The 24,131-nt window shown below is 37.4% G+C and overlaps 1 protein-coding gene across 2 annotated transcripts in view; it reads left to right on the forward strand.

The window, feature by feature from the left end:
* The first annotated feature begins 1,429 nt into the window (after positions 1-1,429).
* The window catches only part of grin2aa (glutamate receptor, ionotropic, N-methyl D-aspartate 2A, a), a 198,846-nt gene continuing 176,144 nt past the window's right edge, over positions 1,430-24,131 (forward strand). The window contains exons 1-2 of one of the 2 annotated variants that reach the window (XM_028454435.1): positions 1,430-1,979; positions 18,090-18,587. In XM_028454435.1, the coding sequence (XP_028310236.1) occupies positions 18,093-18,587 (495 nt within the window). In that variant the 5' untranslated portion in view covers positions 1,430-1,979; positions 18,090-18,092. Of the gene's footprint in view, positions 1,980-18,083; positions 18,588-24,131 lie in introns of those variants that run through there. The other variant, XM_028454434.1, reaches the window with a different exon arrangement.

Here is a 24,131-nt window from a genome sequence, read left to right on the forward strand (position 1 = left end):
TGGCTGGACAGACGTGCGCAGTACAGTCCGTCAATTTTACAGCGGTCCTGCGGTGTTCGCGCACGCGCAGTGTGAGCGTTTGCAAGAGCATGCATGCGCACTACTGGAAAATTAATTTTCGCTAAAAAAAAATAATTCAGTTTTGTTTATTTTTGTTTTCAAAGTGAACATATACATGTTTTATTAGGTGAGGTTAGAGGTAAACTCAGTCTGTGACACAGGTCCCAGAACAATTTTACGTTCCGCTCGCAATGCATCATGGGGCGATTTAGTGACTACTATGCCCACTGTGCATATTTAAAAAAAATGTCCTGATATACAGTAGTATATATCTGGGTATTTCTCGAGTACTCTATATTTTCATACTATCTATCTAATGTGAACACAGCACATACTAATTTTGATGTCCGACTTAGTATGAGTAGTACGTCAGTATGTCATTTCGAACACAGCCTATGTAAAGCATTTATCCATACAATTTCTGCATGAGTTCTTCAGTGTTATGATTTAAATAAGAAGGTGTCTGGAGGTATGCTAACGTGGGTTCAAATCCCACATTTGACAAATAATTTTTTTGCGTTTTAACATATTTAATATGGCAAATTCCACCTGTAAAAACGCATATCCGACAAAAAGAAACATTTTAGGTTCAGGGATGGAGTTACGGTTAAGGATAGGGCTAAAATAAAAGGGTTAGCGGGGTAGCTAAAAAAGAAATGAGCGAAAATACGAATTACAGAACTTTAAGTCACGTGGTGCACCTATCACGTGACCTGTACTGGCCAATGAGGGGCGCTGCGTAGCCATAGAGTGGCAGTCTATGGACACGTTTAATGTACCCATAGCCACAGCCTTTAGTTTAATACAAATGTATGACTAGTGTGCCCACCGTGCATACTTACAAAATAGCTGGATATATCTTTCCATAGTATCTAATGTGAACGCAGGACATACTCATTTTGACGTCAGACTTAGTATGAATTTACTCTTATATCATACTCTCAGTATCAATATACTCATACTAAGTCTGACGTCAAAATGAGTATGTTCTACGTACTATAGTACGTTAGTATGCGATTTGTAACACAGCCTATGAAGCGTTTATCATGTAATCTCTGCACGAGTTCTTCAGTTTTATTGATTAATAAAATAAAAAGGGTATGGTACATGTATAATGGGGTTTGTTGCTGATGGTACATGTATAATGGGGTTTGTTGCTGATGGTACATGTATAATGGGGTTTGTTGCCGTGATAACTGTAGTTGTGTCGATTGAATTGGTAATAAATTAGGTGAAAATGACCCAAATTGGTCGTGATCCCTGTTGGTTCTATGCGCTTTTGGAGACGGGGGAGGCAGAAGGGCTGAGTCCGTCCATCCATCCAGCTGTCACTGCCTCTGCAGAAGCGCGCAGCCACGCACACGAGCATACACGCACTCACGTGCTCCAGAAGGAAAGACGCGGGGGATCGTGTCCCGTGCGTGGATCCCAGGCTGTCGGAGCCACTGGCACAGTGGTAGTAGTGGTGGTGGTCAATGTGCGTGCGTGTGTGCGTCCGGCGGCTGTTGGCCAGCCCTTCTCCTCCTGGGATCCTGGGATGTGTGCGCACACCGCTGCAGGTTGAGCCCCCCACAATGCGCGGGGGCCAGCAGAGATTGCAGTGAAGAATCAGCATCATAGGCGCGCAGTGCACACATGCACTCTACAATGAAGACTGGATTACAACAGTGATTTTTCTTCTTCTTCGCAGCTGCTCGTCTGTGAAGTGCAAAAAAAAAAAAAATACCTAAACGTTGGATTTCGCTCACTTTCCTCGGACACTGTGGGAATACATCGTTTTTTGGAGAGAAGCTGCTCTTTGTGCAGTGTTTCGGAGAGTGATTCCCCCCCATCGGAGCCTGCATGGTTTCCCAGCGGAGACACAGTGTTGCAATGTCATCTCACACCACTGTTTTGGAGCTGTGTGGAAGGCAGATGCTGTAAGTACTTGTCTGTCATTTCTCACTGGTCTTAGATCGTGCCGTGGCGATGGTGAACCATCAACCCACTCCTCTCTGCTCCGCGCTGCGCTTTACCGCGCCTTGCCCTAGAAGTGCGGCACTCTACTGACATCATGGATCCCCTCAACATCTTTAACTCACACTTAGACATTATAGACTTAACAAATTTAAAAAAAAAAAATGGAATCTAAAATATTCTTCTTCCAACCTTTACATCACAACTGTGCACAACACGTTTTTTTTTTTTTTTTTTTTTAATAAATATTTGAAACCTTGGCGCAATCATCTTCAAAGTGCACCCAACCATTTACACAGCTTAATACACCTCTAATCATTACACATTAATATTTGTGGGTTGTTGCTTTTGCCAAATATGTAATCCATATATATGCCAAATACAACAAAACATGCATATGGGTTAGGGTCTAATCTAGATATTTTTAGATAAAAAGTAAACATAAAAGCAATCTGGGTGTTTTATTCTCTCAGTATTTTATTTTACTTATTTATTTATTTTACGCATGGATTGGAAACCCATTGCGGGCTTTTGGTTGCGCCACTGGTTGGCACAACTTCCAGTTATTCCTCTTTCCATCTCATATCGAGATCCGTACAGTGATACAGTAAGAAGACACTTCATGAGAAACATGGCTATCAGAATGTGCGAAAGCTGGCGTTTTCATGCATTCTGAATTGTGACATTAAAGTCAGGACAAGCTTTGCTCTAAAATTCACGTTATTGAGCATGTTGGCTCGTAGTGCCAGAGGCAGGCGTGGGCTTGGCCAGTAGGGGTCGCACTTGTATTGTGATGGCTATATTTGGACCCTAATGGGGGATCCAAATAAATTGAAGTCCACCAGCTCTTTTATACATGTTCTTGTGACTCAGTCACGTTGTTGAAACGCAGAAAAGCTAAGTTCTATCCTGTATTTTTTAATGTTTTTATAGAAAGGCGTCAACAGCAGCACATTAAATGCAATCCATATTTTAATGATGATGAAGTAATAAATCACCACCGCCACCCTGTGTAGACTTTAATACTGTACTATATATTTAGCTACAGTGTCAATCTATATTTGCCAACATTCAAGAAAACGTAAACTTAAAAGTGCTGACAAAATAATTCATTTGCTCGCAAAACACAATCAAAGCAAATGAGAATAGGTTTAAATATAACTGTCGAGTAGGAACAGATTTTTTTTTTTTTTTTTTTTTTTTTTTGCGTGTGACGATTTGATTGATTTTCCTGATGCACTTTATTTACATACAAATGAAGACTTTATTAGGGCTCCACAGCTCCCAATAGGATCCCTCCAGAGGGAACTGCGATGGGTTAAATTGCCTCATCTAGCTAGAACTGATTTCTCCTTTAATCGAGTGCTGTGGTGTGTTAGATTACTCTGATTTAACTTTTATTTATTTGAGTTGGATAAGTTCAATTTTAAATAAATTTTCATGAGAAAAAAAAAAAAAAAAAATCAATACCAGACATATCATAGAGATATGGATTACACTATTACAAACTTGAGTAATGCTTTGATAAAATTGCAGAAACTATTTGTAGTACATAGGCGCGTCTCACCCGTGCGGAATCTGACATCCGCACTTTGATAAAAACAAAAATAAATAATCCCCCTCACTTTTTACAGAGGGATTCATTGTTGAGAACATATTGGTCCAGTTAGATTGACTGAATGGTGATCAGTCCAACCACAGCCAGCTGTTTGATAAAGCTGCTGTTCCAAGAAGGTAAACAAAGAGTTAACAGCAAAGGGTAAAGTGACAAAAAAAATGAGTATAACACATGTCAAAAGTGTCAAAAATGTGGCAAGAAAAGAGTGAAGTGACTAAAATGCAGTCAAGTGTACAAAAAAGAGGAAATGGGTGGGATGTAATAGCAAAAGGTAGCTTAAATGAGCAAAATGTGGCAAACGATAGTGAAAAAGGCCAAACATGTGGAGCGAAAGGTAGCTCATTTGGATGAAACGTGGCAAAAAATGATCAAAGAAGGGATAGAAATGGGATTAAAATGTCAAAAAAAAACTTGCAAAGATGGACAAAAGTGAGGAAAGGGGCAAAAATGGGACAAAGGAGCTCAAAGTTTCCCCCTTTTAAGGTTTTCTGGGGGAGTAATAATTAAAATTAAGACCTAAAGAGACACATGTTGACTATCACTGATTTAATAACAGCTTTATCATGTTAGTATTAGTAAATTGCCCTACCCTTAGAACACCCTTACTGTTAAAGTCACTGCTCCACGCCTGGTAGTACAAATACAGCCACGTTGTTCACATAGTTCATTTATAATTAATTTATCGACTTGATTTCCCTCTTAACAAACTCTTACGTTCACATACACACACACACACACACACACACACACACACACACACACACTTAGAGGTAGATAAGTAATTAGTGTGCAGGCAGCTAAAAGAACTACTTTATGTGCAGTGGCCAGACAACATGTTGAAGCCTGAGTGGTAACAGACCATTACTTCCACTGGGCTTCTCAGGAGCGCTCATGCACATGTCAGGGCACACGGAGCAGATGGCTGGAGCTGGAGAGTGAGATTCAATAAAGGAAAGGTTGGGAGATGACAAATGGACTAGGAAGAGGTGACAATGGGAGAGGATTGTTAAAAGTAAAAAAGGGGGGGAACTGTTTCCATTTTTCATTGATTAACCCAAAGGAAGGAAGCTATTTATTAAAAGAAAAGGTTGACAACTTGACATTATATCAGCAATTGTAGAGATATTTTTAGTTGAGGCACCAGAGAAAAGGCTGGCACTGTAAATCCATAGGGTTCATATCCTCCTACATTGCGATGTGGGTCTCATAAAGTTGGCCATTAGTTTGCCTGTGAACCTCTCACTGTTTGATACTAAACCAACAATTTTAAGTGCAAAAGCATAAGATGTCGCCCATTGCAACCCCTTTAGTTCCAGCGTATTTTAATATTAGCTAATGTGATGAGAAAGACATGTTTTAAACACTACAAGTAACATAACATTGTACATTTTTTGCATTGAGGGCAATATTTCACTACTGTAAGGACTAAATGTAATGGAAATACAAGTTAATCAAAAATATGTGTTAGGGCTGGGCGATATGGCGAGATTCAAGATATATCAAGTTTTCTATTTTGGTGATGTAGAAAAGTACAATATTTCCTATATTGATTAATACTGTATGTATATATATATATATATTTTTTTTTTGTATCAAAATACTTTTAGGAGTCGCTGATTTCTCTATTTCTCAAAACAGCAGTAAAATCACAGTTAGATGGATTTCTTAGTGCATTGCTAACCCAGATCTTCCCCTAAACAAGCCACACTACAGAACTCACTCATACGTGCTGTCCCTCAGAGGAGAACTAAAGTGGCACATATTGTGCAGCTATTTGTTATTAAATGTGTCTGTGTGGCATTTTACATCAGCAAATTTAACCCAGAATGATCTTTCTGGTCAGACCTCATTTGATTTAAAATGATCGAGACCTACATAGTATATCGCCATTTTGAGAAAAAAATATCGCGTTATGAGTTTTTGTCCATATCGCCCAGCCCTAATATGTGTGTTGTGGGCCTGACTGTGTGCGTGAGAGTGAAGAGTTTAATCCCAGGAGTAGGGGTGGGAACCTCTGGGTATCTCATGATACAATACGTGTTACAAAGCTCACAATAACGATTATCCCACGATACGACGGTACTGCGATTATCGATATATTGGTCAGACATCAATCTGCGATAATCTGACATAAGAAAAAAAAGATTAAGTGAAAAAATACAATTTTTATTTTACATCTCTGAAAGACAATAAATTGAAGAAGTGTCCTATGAACAGTGACAATATTTTAGTGCAACATTTCTGTAAATAAGTGTCAACATACCAATGTAAACGAATAAGTATCTCCAATTGTGCTTTCTGTAAACAAAAAATAGGGTCTTTCTTACCAGTGACACCATTATAGTGCAATATTCCAGTAAACGATATATTGGTTCCTTCAACAAACGGTGACAACATTTCTGTGAAGACCTACCTGCACATTTTAGTCAAAAAGCAGAAAAGGTTTTGAAGAAAAAAAAAAAAAAACTTACTTAGCGCGAGTATATTGATAATTGATCGTGCGAGATATCGTCACACTCCTACCCAGGAGTAGCTCAAAGTAGAGCTGCTACTCTTGTGTAAAGAGAGGAACCAGTTGAGGTAGTTTGGGCAGCTCAAAAAGAAAAGCCTCTGTCTTCTGCACTGGGTTTAGACCAGGATCTTGAAAGGAAAGCTAATGAAGTGATGGGAATCAGCAAATTGTTTGAACAAAGAGACATATTCCTTTGTTCAGACTTCTGCCTTTCTTATTTTTTTTTATTTTTTTTCATAGAGAGATCACAGTTGGAACACATAATGGAAAGTTGTGCAAGACACTTTACATTTATTTTATCCCTATATTGTCCTTGATATAAATGTGCTATTTGGTGTCTCATAAGATCAGTTAAAAGATGTTTGATTGACAGCCTTTGGACCAAAGAGAGCTGGTATTTTTTTTTCAGACTGTGTCAGAAAGTTTGGAGCTTTGTGGCTGCTGGTAGTCGACCTGAATCAACCGGAGCGGATGATTTAATTGTTTCACTTCAGTGTGGAGTAGACATCTGGACCCAAGTAACTTATGACACAAAATTGATCTTTATGGGTTGAAAACAGAATGGGGAAAGAAACGAGGTTGAATGTGTGCAATCACAATAACAGCTAATGAAAACATGCTTATTTCCATCGTTAGCATCTGCTCATTGTTCTGACTTTCTACCGCCACATCCTTTGTATTTTCAGTTAATTTTCTGATCAAGATCATTTACATCAGCATTGTTATAATAATGATTTTTAACTAAATATAAACATTATAAAACCCCATGTTTTTATTGCTTTCATGTGTTAATTTGCCACGTTTCACCTAGGGGTACACACACCCCCATTTGAGAAACACTGCTCTAGATGTAGAACTTAAGCTTGAATAGAAGTTAGTTAATTTACGTCACCATTTATTTACCATGTATACTTAGCCATGTATATTTATAAATATACAATATAAATGTTTTTCGTTTTTTTTTTTTTTTAGGGCCGATATTAGGGCTGGGCGATTTTGCCTCCAAAAAAAATCTCCGATTTGAAAAAAAAAAAAAAAGTTTTGATTATTTTTTTTTTTTTTTTTTTATGCACTTAAAAATGACTGCAGACATCAGATATATTGTCAAAAGTACTCAAGAGTTAAAATGCAGAGAACAATCCCAAAATAAAAAGTAAATGAGGCTCTGTTATTCAACAATTTCAAGCTTTAACCCAGGTTTAAGCAAAAGTACAACAGCAACTTCACAGTAGCTTAAATTTTCTGATTAAGAAATCAGATAACTACATATTTTGTAACATATAACATTACCATTAAAAATAATAATAAACTTTTCCCTTATCATCTCAGCATAGAGCGAAAAAAAAAAAAAAAAAAAGTTGAACATTCCTGTGGGACACATATAGCCTACTCAAAGGGTAAACATAGAGGGGGCTGGCTCACATCGGAACGGGAAAAAGTCCGAAAAAACTGTGGTGGGAATTTATTAATTTTTTTTTTTTTATTACATTTTTTGATTTATTCTTTTTTCAAACTCGAATTTGCAAAATAAAAATCGTCAGCCATAGCCTGATGACCGATATGGACTGCCGATTTTCTTGAGCCAATACTACTTTTGCTCCCTCAATTTACATCATAAAAATTACACAATGATGATCACAAATGGTACGAGTCTCAATTTAAAAAAAAAAGGAACATTTGGTGAAATTAAGAAAGGTGTTGTAGAACAAGTAAAAATATTCCTGCACTCTGTAAATAATGCAGATTGGAGAACATAGCAGCTCGCATTGGTGCCGATACACGTAAAAAATGCAAAAAACAGTTGATATTATTGGCCGGCCGCTGCATCGGTCTATCACTAATGTATATCAATTATTTTAAGTGAGGGCCAGTGTGAGAAGTAGAATTCTTTATCTTAAACCACATTTATGTTTATGATCAAATAATGTTAAAGGTAAAGCTAATTTTCACACCTATTTTACTTTAGATTGCTGAAGTGTTGAGCTACTAGGTACAGTTACACATTTTGAAGCTTTGAGTCAAACGTGCCAATCACATCAAGAGGTTGGAAATAACACGGAATGAGGTGGATAATGGTTGAAATTAAATTAAAAGCAACAGGTTTGAGCTTCGTTAAATTTAATGAAGAAAAAAAACTGACAGTAGGTTTTGGGAAATGACTGATGAGGACAAATACCCCCCCCCCCCCCCCCAAAAAAAAAAGAGAGAAAAAAAACAATGAACAAATGCAGATACAAAGACACAGACTAGGGATGTAACGATTAATCGTAAGGCAGTTAAAAATCGATTCATAGGTATAACGATTCACATCGATGCTGTGAAAATTGAATCGCAGTACTTTTTTCTACCCAGAAGTGTTGGCGGCAAGTGAAATCTGCTAATACTTTCTTTCTGGCCATCTTCTACTCTTAAACATATTCATAAATGATTCCTTACCCCTTTAGTACCGAAAGAATATCTGTAATATTACGGGAATATCTGTAAAAGTCACGTTTCTGTATTAGCTCTGTCTGCTAGCATAGCATCTCTTCTTCACTGCAAAATATCTGCATGTCAACCAACCACTGGGTTACCAGCGCCCTCAGCTGGTTCAAACAAATATCTGACCTAAATACAGTGAAATGAATTGTTAAGGCACAAAATACATTTTCAGTTGCACTTTTAAAAAGAAAAAGAACTATTGTGCAGTTTTGTATTGTTTACTATAGAACCAGAATTTAAAAAAACAAGCTTCTTCTTCATTTGTATTATTCCTTTATTTATTTCATTCAAGATTTATTTTTAGTTAAATTGCATTGTTTTGAATAGTTTCTCAAGGGATTCTTTTGACAGTGAAAAATAGTATATTGTTTTCCCAAAAAAAATAAAGGAAAATTTTTCAGTCATTTATATACAGTCCCATTTTGTAAAATAAATTGTGAGAGAATCGTATCGTGAACCCAGTATCGTGAATCGTATCGGGAGTTGAGTGAATCGTTACATCCCTAACACAGACCATGTTAAATCATGGAAAAACCATGCATTGTTCTGAGTAGCTAAACAAACCAGCTGTAGCCTCCACTCACACACGTCCTGTGGACCATGGCATAGTAAAACATACACTTTATCATACTTAGTATCACATATTCTGCCTATGACTTTGTAAATAAATCATATGCATAGCGTGGTTAGAGAATAGTTATCTAAATGTAATGCAATTTGGGAAGATAGGAAAAAGAACTGATGTGGCCATGATGGTAAATGCAATCATATTAATCATCATGTATGGATAATGCAGTTTAATTATGGACGTGAATGAAGCCTAGTTTCAGGAAACACAGGTTATCTGACTGTTGAAGTGTGTGGAAAAAGCCTTTAGTGTACACAGTGTAAAATATGCACAAAGAAGAATGAAAGTTAAAAAAACGTATCCTTTTTGGGGTTCTGATAGGGCTGCTCAGTTATAGAAAAAAAATAATAATCACGATTACTTTAGTCATAATTGAAATCACGATTATTTGTCAACCAAAAAGATATTTATTTTTTGTACAAAAAACAAAAAATATATTCTTTAAACATAAATAAAATCCTTCAAACACTAAAATCAAGTTTCTCCTGCCATGTTTCAAGACCACTAGCAACAACTTTCCTCGTGTTTGCCTGCAGGCTAGCTTTAGCTTTGAGAGGGGGGCGGGGTGGAGGGGAGGAGCTTGCATGTGCGTGGATTAAACAAGTCCAAAATCGTGGGTTTGTTTTATTTAGCATATAATTTAAAAAAAAAAGTAAATAATTTTACTTATTTATTTTTTCCCTAGGTTCTGATAGTATCTTTAGTTCAGGTTTCGTTAATTAAGACAAGGTTTTATAGGAATTTATTGAAAATGTTTTTAACTTAACATACTATGATTCAGTTTGGGATAGGAAACATGAGCATATGAGTGCAAGTACAGCAGCCAGTAGTATGGATGCGGCTGCCAAACATCATTTACTGTTGTGGTGCCAGGAAACGGGAGCCTTTGTGTGACGACAAAGTGGTCAATCCGATTTGGCCGGGGACACTTTCTCCCATTCCCTGATTCCCTGCCTCTCTCTCTTTCTTTCTCTATGTCTCTCTCTCTGGAGATGCTGCCTATTTCTTCCCTGCAATGCTTTTATCTCCTCTTTCTGTTTTTACGCTTTGCTGTTTTTTTATTGCTGTTCTCCTCTTACCAAAAATATCCCTGGAGTGCTGCAGAGTTATGACAAGGGGGGGGGAGTGAAAAAATAAATACTCTTTTGTTGGTTACGCATTCACACCACCAATCAGTGCTGGAACATAATCTCGTCAGCAGCGGGCTCTCCTGTTACTATAAATACCATATCACACCCAATTGAGGTGCATTTTTAAATAAGTCTGGTACCATCATGTTGAATTAAAAGGAGCATATGGCTTGGTTCTAAAATGGACTCAAGTTGACTAAATACAGCAGGAGTTGTACTTTTTATTGCTATATTTGCTTATTTATGTGTTTGTTTGTGGAACTTGGACTTGAAAACAGTTTTATTTACAGGGAAGAGAAAATAAGCGAGCTCAAGGCTTCATTTCATTCCTCGTACACAAGCACTAATCAGGCAGCCTGCCCTAGCTGATGAAATTACTGCTTCGTCTGTGCCAACTGTGTTTAGATTGCTCTTATTTTCCTTTTCCTAAAAAAAGCCTTTATTCATGTCTTCTTCAGCAATGCTGGTATAAATTATAGGATGATTCTTTGTGCACGCTCATTATAAGGACGGCAGGCAAATAGGGTTTCAACCATGATTGATTGACCAGCGACTTCGGCGGCATATCAGAAATCTAAAGCCTAAACCTACCTGGGGAATATCCTTGATTACTTAAGAAAAAGCTTTTAGAGGAAAAAGGAACAAGTTAAATGGTTCATTTGTATAGAACTTACGTATATAAATTAATAGGGATGCACCGAAATGAAAATTTGTGGCCGAAGCTGAATAAAATATAAACGCTTCGCCGAAAATCGAATATCGAATGCGGTTAAGTTTTTCAGTTTTTTTTAATAGTGCATAAATAGCCTAGAATACATTTTTAGACATGTTTTTTAAAGAAAGTAAATGTTTATTGAATATTCTGACATTTTTTAAATATTCCAGTAGCCTTTGCGTTTCAAAAAAAGCACAACAAAATTTTTCATTTATATTAGCCCTTCAAATAAAACAAAACATGCATTAAAGGGGAGGTATGATGAAAAAAACTTCACTTTATCACTTTATAATGGTTTTGCTGATATACAGTACATCCATTTAGCCTCATTCAGAGGGCCAAAGTGTAAAACGCTCTGTTTCCTCCCTCCTTTGTTATTTCACATTTTGTAAAAACAAAGTCAGCTCCAAATGGTCGAGTTGGATTTTGCCCACATTGGCAGGTGATGTCACCTAACACGCCTCCTAGAATGTGAGCTCCACCCTCTCCAACTATTTAAAAGCTAAAACAACACTGCGGTTTAATATAGAATGTATATTATACTTTATTGCCATATATGTAAATACAAACTGCACTACTGTTAGCACTCCGTGCTATTACTACATCAGCCTATGCAGCGAGACCTGGTGTAGTGTAAGGAGGAAACAATGGGGATGTTTACGGATTTGTGGCTCTCAGCGCTAACAACGGGCTTGGTGACAGAGAACGGTAAGCGGAAAAGAGAGAGTCTGGCTGTGTTTGTGTGCGGAAAGGAGGAGCTGCTCTGCTCCTGCAGTAACTCGCACACACTTTTCCGACTCAAAATCACTGCACGTTGTTTGATTGCGTCATTTGCGTCACAGTCTACTATTCGGCCTTGCTTTTAACTCACTAAACCGAAGGCCCAATATGTGGCTTTTTTTGCAATATTTGCCTGAATATATTCGGCAACCGAATATTTGGTTGACCCCTATAAATTAATATTAATAACCTGGTTTTCTGGTTTGAAATTTCCCAAATTCTGTTTCGGGGTTTGGTTTAATTAATTTCCGCGCCATGTCTGCGTCACTATACACTTTTGTTTCTTTTTTGTTTCATCATATTTCTCTATTTAGATTACTTCTCAGGCTATTAAACTTTCCAAAGTCAAACCAAACACACTAAATAGAAATAGGGTCTAATAGAGTCAACTACTTTGAATTATTTCATATGCTTTGGAACATTGGTAATAGATTTATTTCTATAGTTTTAAACATTTCCGGTCATCACCCACCTGGTTTGGACAAAGGCTGATTTTTGTATTTACAGTTCATGTTCTAATCAAGATAATTTCCATTATTGTTATGATTGTCATTTTTGACTAAAAATAAACATTAAAAATTCCAATTTTCCATTCTTTTCCACTCTCTCAAGTATCCCCTGTAGTGTGATCACGTACCCCCATTTGAGAAACACTGCTTTGGAGAATTTAAAGAAATGAGAAATTACGCAAGAATTTGTTGCAAAGGGTGACTTTAGCTCACTCAGCCACCTGCTTAATGGAGTAAATACCATGGAAATGCATGATAGGGTCTCAAAACATTATTTATGAAACCTTTAATTACCACCAACTTCTGTCATCAGGTAAACCCATCACCAGTTCAGTTATTTCACCATCGGCTATTCCTGTCTCTGTACCAGTGCTTTTTCAGATTTAATAATCTGAACTTGTTGTTCATCACAACACATTATAAACACACTTCAGATGAAGCTCTGCATTCATTTTTAGTCACATGATAACACGATCACTACTTTAATCTTGTCTGTTTAACATTCCATCACTCGTTCAACTGGTTAAACGTAGTGTACTTTAGAGCTTGAATTCCTTGCTCGGTTGAGACTGGTTCAGACGCTGCGTGGCAAATAAATGGTCAAGGATGTGTTTCGATTAGCGCGAGAAAGACGCACGTACCGTCTGTAGCGTCACATGAAGCTGTTTGTCATGTTTAGTTGTATGCAACTCACATCTGATCATTACGCACGCGTGCTCGGATGTGTCGGGTTGAAAAGGGTTCGAGCTTAAAGAGACATCGGTTTGATTCGGCTTGGGATGGGTTTGGGTCTTCTTTTTTCGGCCCGATTAAAACTCTAGTGATATTGTCCCAAAACATGCATGTGAGACATTTCTGTGTCATATTGGAGTCAGATTTTTAAATACAAAAGAGTGAAATAAATAATGAGTCCGTTTGTTTTTGTTTCAAATTGCTTTCTCACTTTAAGAAGGTGAATTCCATTTTTTACATCCATTTTCTGCAATCTCAGAAAACCAAAAGCCCTATACCAGGGGTGTTAAACTTATTACAGTTCAAGGGTCAAATATGGAACCGGTTGATCTCAAGTGGGCCACAATTTTTATATGGAAAAACAAGTAATTTTAACATTATTGTGCCCTAGTTTACGCTTCTACGTATATATAAAATACAAAATATGTAAGAAACCGACAATATCCAAGCAATAAGTGACAAATATCAGTCCCAACAGGGTCTTCACTTTAAATTTCCTAGATTTTGTGACCAAAATGTTATAAAAATTTAAGGATTATGGATGAATTTAAAGATTTCTCAAGAGTTTAACATCAAAAATGGCAGCAATCATGCAATATAAGCACTGGAAGCACCTGCAAATATAATGTTGAGTTTCATTCACACAATGATTCATTTTTCTTTCTGCTGTGGGCCAAATTGGATGCTCCAAAGGGCTGGATTTGGCCCCCGGGCCATGAGTTTGACACGTGCCCCATACAGTATCAGCTATAAAGCACCAAATTCTTTCCCCTCTGCATTAAGTGAACAGAGATTTGGATGGTTAAAAAAACAGGGTGACATTGATATTACATAACTTAAAAAACTAATCAGTTTATAAAACAACCTTATAAAGGGTTTAGGTTTTTCTGCCTTCATCACAAAGGTAGAATTTCATTTAGTTCTTGTGGTAGATGTGATTTTTCTGTGAGCATTTATTTGCAACAAACTTCAAGTATAAGAGCTAGACAGGAGCCTTCAATGCTTTTCCGTTTGAAGGACATGAATTAAATGAATTGAAATACCCTTTAAAACATTTTGTACCTCAGCCTGAACTTTACCTCTCATTTAATTGAATTTTTCATCGTTCCTGACGACCTTGCTATCAAAAATGGATACTGAATCATCACGCCGTTTCACTTTTAAGTTGATCCGAATGTTTCACACTTGCTAGCTTGGCTTTGTGTTTTCAAACTATGGGTCGACTGAAAATCAGAGTTTCCGGTGGACTTTTGATTTTAGCTCCAAAATATGGAATGCCTGCAACTGCAGCATGACAAATGACAGCTTTAGTGAATCAATCACGCACCAACGGGAGAAACCACACAGCCCAGTCAGTGAATTCATAAATTGTCAACAGTACACATGGGCGCATTATGTGACCGTATGTTTCATGCCTTTATGGTTTTGCTCACACTCTACTGTTCTGCACACCTGCTCGTGTGTCTCATCCTACAACGCATCACGATGTTTTATGCATTCTGAGCACTGGGTGTCCGAGAAAGCCAGTAAGCGCTCTCTCTCTGTTGGTTATAATTGCTGTAAAACGACTCCTTAGCTATAATCTGCTGCCACATTCTAAGCGGTGATCACTCAAACCAACTCTTGCGTTTCCACCTTTTCACACGTTCTTTCACACACTCGCACATTTTTTTGGGCTTCCTCCTACGATCACACTTTAACTGTGTCTTCCTGTCCACGGCATGCACTGCCACCAAAACACAAGAGAAGCACTCTCTGGCATCCCAAGTTATTTATAGCCGCACTGCTTCATATTAGCCTTTACTTTTCAGGCTTTATGTAATTTGTTTGCTTCTTACCTCTGGGACACAAACTGATCTCTTTGTGTATGCTGTGTCATCACTCTGAACACTGCGACTAATAGATTTAAGGAGTCGCTGCTGAAATCAGACTGCTGAACAGAACAGGGTGGCAGACTTCATTACACGTTGCACATTTAATTCACATTTTAGAATTATTATGACGGTATTTGATTACTTCTCATATCATTGTGTGTCCACCAGTGTTAGAAAAGCAGATCAAAAGCCACTGTATAACTGACGTGGTGCGCACTAACTAATGCATTCATTTCAAGAATACAAAATCTGTAATAGTCGGTTTTGTGTAATGAAGATTTGATTCGTTTTTATTATTCCTGCTTGTGAGCTTCTACTTTCTCCAATTTAAAGGGGTTGGGTATAAGCAGCTGATCAAAACCACAGGTTGTGGTTGAGCTGAGAAAGAAAATGGCATTCTAGCTTTTACCTGATTGCCAAAGGGCCACTGTTGGGTATAGTTGTAGCTCACCTCCACCCGTAACTAGGGGTGGGAACCTCTGGGTACCTCACGATACGATACACGATACAAAGCTCACAATAACTATTATCTCACGATATGACAATACTGCAATTATCGATATATTGGTCAGAAATCAATCTAGGATAATTTGACATAACAAGAAAAAAAAAAGATTAAGTGAAAAAAAACAATTTTTATTTTACATCTCTGAAAGAGAATAAATTAAAAAAGTGTCCTATGAACAATGACACTATTTTAGTGCAACATCAAGTGTCAACATACCAATGTAAACGAATAAGTATCTCCAATAGTGCTTTCTGTAAACAAAAAATAGGGCCTGTCTTACCAGTGACACCATTATATTGCAATATTCCCGTAAACAAAATATTGGTTACTTCAACACACAGTGACAACATTTCTGTGAAGACGTACCAGCACAATTTAGTGAAAAAGGAGAAAAGGTTTCGGAAAAAAAATCGATACTTAGCGTGAGCGTCGATCGTGCGAAAAAATATCGTGATATATCGAGATATCGTCACACTCCTACCCGTAACTGTTTACTCTGTTACAGACCTCACACTTGAAGATAAAAAAAAAAATCAGGCTTACAACAGTTTTGTTTGCACTGTGTGTGTGCTCTGATCATCTCAACATAGAACACCACACACGCAAACATTCTGTCCAACCACCGACTTTCTTCCAAGCCGGAAATCTTGTCTGATCAAACTAGATCAAATTCGGAACTCTAGATTTTCTGACTTCCTACTTGAAAAAGTGACTTGGAACAAAAACTAAAGTCGTAGCTCCTACTCTGTAAAGGCTGGAAACAAATCTAATATTATACCTGTCAGACTTGGTTGAACTCAGGAAGAGGGATGTCCCGATACAACTTTTTCATTTCCGATATGATACCGATATTGCGGCCTTGCATATTGGCCGATACCGATATTGATCCTATATCAGCATTAATCATACATGCTTTTTTTTTAAAAAACTTTTTTTTTTCCTTTAATAAAAAAAAATATTTACTTTGTAGTGTGGAATGTTAGAGAAGGTTTGATCAAGAGATGTTGCTCAGAGAACAATAGTCAGCAACAGTAGGGATGAGAGAAACTGACCCATTTATTATTAACAGATTGGTTACATACATTTTAACCTCCAACATATTATCTACAGTATTCTACAATTGAATGAAATAAATCAAAAAACAAAATAAAATAAAAAAAATTCCCGGAAAATCCAGAAATTTTTATATGATATCTGATATTTGTTTTCAGGCTAATATCAGACTGATATACACTATCGGATTTTATACTTGGAAATGCCGACTTCCGAGTTGCCTTGATTCCGTTCTACGTCACAAATCACAGAGTCTTGAGTCGGCTTTCCTCACGCACTCGAGGAGTTTTGGTCGTAAACATTGAACAATTTAATATTTACAATTGTCGGCACAGACCCGTTTGAGAACTGCTTATCGGGACAAATTCACTCTTAAGACACGTCAGACCACAGTATAATCTTATAGGATAAATTTACGAAACATAAGGTAATCTGACGTTTATCGTCCTTGGTCTGGAATAGGGAGAATCGGGACAAAAAAGCCTGATTACCTTTATGTGTGTACCTTGCTTAAAGAAGCTTAGGGCAGGATCATGAAATAAGACTCCATTGTGACACGATGGCCGTTAGTGTAACAGCTACTATTAGCCAAAGTTATTTAATTTTCATAACTCCATTTAAAAAGTTAAACTTTCACAGATTATAGATTCAGGGCCCACAATTTAAATGATTTCAAGTATTTATTTGTTTATTTTTACATCATTTGGGCTTCCAGCTCATAAAACTTAGAATACTGTGAAGAAATCACCACTTACTTTTCAGTTTTTGCAGAAAAAAAAAGAGGAGAAGAAGGACTGCACTGTTGGCCAGTGGTCCAAGGTCCTCTTTTCAGATGAAAGTAAAGTGTGCCTTTCATTTGGGAATCAAGGTCCAAGGGTTTGGAGGAAGACGGGTGAAGAACAGAACGTTGTGGATATTTCACACTGGACCTCAAGCAGCTTGGGTTCCGTTCGAGGTCTTGTGTACCGAAAGGCACACTTTACTTTAATCAGAAGTCAGTTTTTGGATGGAATTATTGAAATTAAACAACTTTTCCACAATATTATATTTTTTTGGAAAGGGTCTGTAGATTAATGTTAAAATCTGTACTCCCCGTAGTGGTTGGAAATCATTAGGTGAAGCATTGGTAACCTGGTGATGCCATCTCCTTTGTGGTATAAAAGTTTATCAATTCTAGCTGAAGGTTGAGTGTTCACATATTTTCACTCCCAAACCGCCTTTCTGCCTTTTCTGCAACACACTGTAGACTATTGAATCATCTGATCTCAGTAGTCGTGACATTAAGTCTATGCGTCTTAGTCATCGTATTTTTCTTGTACCTCTGCACAAGTTTCTCCCAAGGCCACCTGCTGTTTGAATACATAGTGTGTGCTTTATCTTTCCTAATGGCAAGTTTATAGAAAAGAGCTACCTGACAGTGGACATCAAAAAAACATGTCTTAACAAGTTCTTTCCTGCTTTCTCTCCTTCATTATTCCACACCATCTTCTTCGCTGTCTCCATTTGCTCGGTTCTCTACTTTCCACCATGCAGGGGATGAAGTGGTTCAGCAGAATGTCCTTCAGCAGCAAAAGGAGTAAGAGGAGGAGTAGATGGAGCAGCAGCTGGATCAGTGGAAGCAATGGTGTGCTGCTCCCCTTGGCTCTCCTAGTAGCAGTCACCCTCATCGCTGACCCTGTTGAAGGTCAAAAGCAGCGAAGTGGCAGCAGCTCAGATAAAGTACCGGTACTGAACATCGCAGTGATTTTGGGGAACACGCGTTACATCTCAGACCGGGACATCCGAGCACTGTGGAGCAAAGAGGACCCGATTGATGTGAACCTAGTTACTCTGCTGGTAAACGAAACCGACCCCAAAAGCATCATCACCCACATGTGCGACCTGATGTCTGGGACAAAGATCCACGGTGTGGTGTTTGGAGACGGCACCGACCAGGAGGCCGTTGCCCAGATATTGGATTTTATTTCTTCGCAGACTCTCATCCCCATCCTGGGCATTCATGGAGGCTCTTCCATGATCATGGCTGATAAGGTATGATGGAGTGAAGTGTTGGTGTTCGATGACTGGATTAGCAGTGTGTATGTGTGGCTAATGTTGTTAAATGGGTGAAGCTGTGCTTTTCACTCATGCATCTGAATCAATGTCTACATGACTTGGATTGGTTGGTTTTGAGTTGTTTTAATAACTTTTTCACATCTGACTCTGATCTAACAATGAGAGCCTTAGAAAGTTTGGGAACACTTTACTTGAAGTTTTATACATAAGGCTGACATCACGCTGTCATTATCATCATTAAGTGTTGTTAGTTACCCTAACCCTTCATTACCTTAACCCCTAACCGTTTGATTGGATGATACTATTTTACAGAGTAACAATACTGTGAATGTAACTGATACGTTCTATATATTTATTTATTTATTTTGTTTCCCCACCCCCCGGCAAGAATCTCAAACTCCGCCTATGCCCTAACCCTACCTAACTCCACTAGATCCCTCCTCCTAACCCAAAAAATGCCAACATAGCTCCAAAGGTGTCATAATTTAGTGAATGACACTTAATGACACCTTATTCATGCTAATGAAGGATAATGACAGCTTAATGTCAGCTTTATGTATAAAAGTTCAAGTAAAGGTTGACCAAAAGTTTTCCAGTTACAAAAACAAAAATAACTGAAAACAATGTGAAGGGGGACGACAGCATGTGGAGGTATAAAGGTGGTTGAAAGATGACGTAACATGTCCAATGCATATAATAAACCAAAGGAACGAAATGAAAATAGCAGCACTGACTAAATAAAGAGAATGGTAGAGGAAGAGAAAAGGAGAGTGGGTGTTGTCAAAGTCTGCATGACGGAATGTGTGGAGCATTGAGCTGTAATCTGGGAAATCTCTATTCATCACGCAGGATTCTCCCAGGCAAGGTGCAGCACTCATAATTGGTTCCCATTTGGAATAGGCCAATCACTCTGAACAGTGAATAGGAATAGATGAGCAGCACATGCACGTGTATTCATGTGCCAGAGATTAGCTTCTGGATTTTATTAGATTTATAATGGAGATGTTCTTAAATGTGTTAGTAGGCATTAATAATCAAAGAAGGCTTTTCTGACCTAATTTTGAATTCACAGTGGAACCAAAGAATATTTAAAATTTAACAAAATTATTATTATTATTAACATTCATCCATCCATGCAAGGTTTTACCAACTGATAACTGTCTCAAAAAAGGATCTAATTATAAGAATACAGAGAGATTTATCTTTAATTTAAATGACTCTGTGGTGGCACATCCAGTGCATGTTATTAAGGAATCCTAAACAATATACAATCATCATATTCAACAACCTTTTTTAATTAAAGCTTCAATTATTAGATGTACAAAACATAGACTATCAGCTCTAGTTCACTGGAAAAAAACAAAGCTTATTCTATGCAGCCTAGTGGACCTGCTGACATTTTGCAGAGGTTTGTTTGAACTGAGATTCACATCCTGTTTGTTTACAAAAATATACAAATATTTCAGAGTTACTGTGGTAATAGTTTATTGATCTGTAATGCCGGATGTGACAGGAAGCAGTTAGAGGGAGGGCTCAGAGCAGTGTTTCATAAACAAGGAAAGAAAGAATGAATGATAAATTCATCCCATTTCCCACAGACTTTTCTGCAGTTTTAAAAAGGAACACACTTATTTTAAGCCATTTCTTTGCTCCGATTTGGTTCTTTGCACCAATGGTTTTTCATTAAACCTTGAATCCCATTCAGTGAGTCCTGTCAAAGTGAACTCCAGACTCTAAATCAAGAGCAGGAAGAAACCTCAGTTTCCAGGCAAAAGTTTGCGACGGTGCTCGACAGGTGACTTGACAGCTTCAATATTCACTCAAGCAAGATTTGAGGTTCTCGAACCTTTTTGGCCCAAGTACCCCCTTTGTTCAACTTCAACATTTTGCTCAGAATTATATGAAAAAACAATTAGGGATGTCCCGATACAACTTTCTCACTTCAGAGACCATACCAATATTGCAGCCTTGAGTATTGGCCGATACCGATATTGATCCGAAACGATATCAGCACGAATCATACATAGTTTTATTACTTATTTTGTAGTGTGGAACAATAGAAAAGGCTTGATCAAGTGATGTTACTCAAACAGAAAACAATAGTCAGCAACAGTGGGTATGAGAAAATCTGACCCATTTATTATTAACCAATTTGTTACATAATGTCAACCTTCAACATAATATCTACAGTATTCTACAATTGAATAAATATAATATAATATATGTCGGAGATTTTAGATGCAGTCCGATAAAATCTGATTGTTTTCTGGCTGATATCTGACCGATATCAATATCGGATTGGGACACCCCTAAAAACAACTATTGAGCAAAATGATGGAATGAATAAGTGGTAACACACATTTGAAAGAACCCCATTACTAGAAAAAAACAGTGTTTAGTTCCTTCTGAATTTTTGGTCATCTCCCACCTGGTGTGGAACCAGGACGGATGTTTGTATTTTCAGTTCATGCTCTAATCAAGATAATTTTCATTTTTAACTAAGAATAAACATTATCAAACCCCATATTTTTAAGTTTTTTTATTTTATTTTTTAAATGTACTCTTTCTCTCTTAAGTACCCCATGTATGGGCGTCAGACTGGGGCGGTAAAGGGTACACAGTACCTAAGGCCAATTGCACTGTTTTGCACTAAAAACAAGTATTCATGCTGCATCAGGGCCCTGGCTATCACCCCTTTTAAAACAGTGCAAATGGTATGACCCGCATGTGCTTCTGCTGCAGCTATGGCAGGTAGTCTGAACTGTGGATGTGTCAAAGAACAGGAGATAGACAGCAGCAGGAAACCATGTCTTTCCTCAAGAAACGATAACCAGGTTGGCAAAAACACAAGGAAAGAAAGGAGAGGGAGAGAAGGTGAAATGAGGTACAGTAACTGCTTACTCAATTCTTCAGAGGTGAACTCTCTCATACATTTACTGTAAATTCCTTTTGCATGTCAAATCTTAATTGCAAATACAATTATTTTTTTAAATGATTTTGCTGCCACCAAGTCTTAAGTAGGTGGCCAGGGTGTCCCCATGATTGTAATTATTTTATATTTATTTTTTATAAACCAAGCACATTTTTTAGCCACTAAATTGTAGAAAAAGTATACACGATATTCAAAAAACCACTAAAATATTGCAGAGGAGAATTATAAAATACAAGCAATGGATATGGAGTCATTAGGTTTTTGTGAAGAAAAATGAAAGCTTATATAATAATTAGGGATGTAACGATTCACTCAACTCCCGATAAGATTCGATTCACGATACTGGGTTCACGATACGATTCTCTCACGGTTTTTTCATTTACAAAATGGGACTGTAGACAAATTTGTTTTTGGGAAAAAAACTAGAAAATACTGTATTATTTTCCTTATATTTTTCATTGTCAAAAGAATTCCTTGATAAACTATTCAAAACAATGCAATTTAACTAAAAATAAATCTTGAATTAAATAAATAAAGGAATAATACAAATGAAAATGAAGCCTATTAATTTAAATTCTGGTTCTATAATAAACAATGCAAAACTGCATAATAGTTCTTTTTCTTTTAAAAGTGCAACTGAAAATGTATTTTGTGCCTTAACAATTGGACTTTAAAAAAAAAACCGTCATTGCACTGATTTACGTCATATTTGTTTAGACCAGCAGAGGGCGCTGGTAACACAGTGGTCGGCTGGCATGCAGATATCTTGCAGTGAAGAAGATAAGCTATGCTAGCAGACAGAGCTAATAGAAAAACGTGACTTTTACAGATATTCAAGTAATATTACAGATATTCTTTCGGTGCTAAAGGGGTAATGAATCATTTATTAACATATTTAAGAGTAGAAGGCAGCCAGACAGAAAGTATTAGCAGACACCGCCCGCCGCCAACACTTCCTCTGCTGGTTAAAAAAAGTACTGCGATTCAATTGTCAGAAAATCGATATCAACCGTGATACCTATGAATCGATTTTTAACTGCCTTACGATTAATCGTTACATCCCTAATAATAATGCAAAAATGCTAATATAGTTTCCAGGAGAGAAAAAAAAAGTGTACATAACTTTAAGGGTGTGTGTTGCCTGGCATCTGGCGATACGGTTCGTATCCCGATACGATATATCCCGATATTAAAGTATAAGGCGATTATTGCAATTTAAAAAAAAAAAAAAAATTATGACAAACAACTAATCAGTAAATGTGTACACATTATGTATGAAATATATTTTATTGGCATATTTTACACTCAAAACATTGGCTTTAACATGTCATGTGCCAACAACTTAAAATAAAATAACAGAGTACAATCTGCCTGTGGCTTTAAACCAACTTTGACTTTAGTGCCACTCAACTGAGGTATATGCCTAGAACAACAAATAAATGCAGGAAGTTACTACTTTCTTTTTAGATTTTATTGAAATAACGCAAGCTGGTCAACATGCCCAGGTTTAAGCACTTCTTTGTGCAGTTACAATGTCTCCTGCTGTAGAAAAGACTTCCCTGGTTAAATAAAGGTACTTTTTTTTCATATGGATGTATTTTGAATCCATCCGAGAATTGCGTGACATAACATCGCGATATATTGCCGAATCGATTTTTTTCAACACCCCTACATAACAGAAGGGGCCCAACGAGATGGTTTGTACCCAGGGCCCAAAATGTGATGCTACGCCCCTGACCCCCTGTATTGCCATTGCGTACCCCCATTTGAGTAACACTGGACTACGGTAAGGTTGAAGTTGCAGGTTATCCCTACACAACAGGACAGACTGACAGCCAAACATGTAATATGTTGCACTAACGTGCAAACGGGGACAGGAGAGGATGAGGGACACTGATTGGTGGTGGGTGAGACCTAGACGCTATCATAACTATGAAACCGCGCCGAACCTCATTGGATGTCCTCACAACATGAGTTATGTCTATTCTCACACCTGTCACACAGTGTAAGTGAAACAGCAGGAATTTGTCTCCTTGACAGCCGGAGTGTTTCCTCTCGACAAATGTTTGAGGAGGAAATAATGAACTTTCAAGTGTTCAACAAAGCACTTTGATTTCCCTCGTGCTCAGACCAGATGGTTCTTAAGTTCATATATTTTTGTAAACCTTGAGGTTCAGATTTATTGTTCGTATTCCCTCAATGGCTACATTACATATTCTGTTCAAATGGGTTTCAAAAGGTGTAACAAAGCTTCTTTATTCTGTATTGCCATTGAACCATTTCAGGCTAGTTTTGTAACAACCAAGCTATTTTTGGAATACTAGTATTTCATCTGGGATGGCCATACTGTAAGGCAATGAGGCAAACAAAACGCTGTTAGATGTTTATCTCTGTAGGGATGGAGATAGATGACATTGTCTTAAAGTTTAGATGCATTTTTGCCAACTAGAGTCAGGGTCGGGGTAAATTACATTTTTCAATTACGATTACGTTTTCAATTATCCATGTTAAATTACAACTCAATTATTAGTATGAAAAAGATAATTTTTCTAATTACAATTTAAATGGCAATCATTATTTATCCCTGA

Source organism: Gouania willdenowi, chromosome 8 (genome assembly GCF_900634775.1).
Source record: "Gouania willdenowi chromosome 8, fGouWil2.1, whole genome shotgun sequence".
NCBI lineage: Eukaryota > Metazoa > Chordata > Actinopteri > Blenniiformes > Gobiesocidae > Gouania > Gouania willdenowi.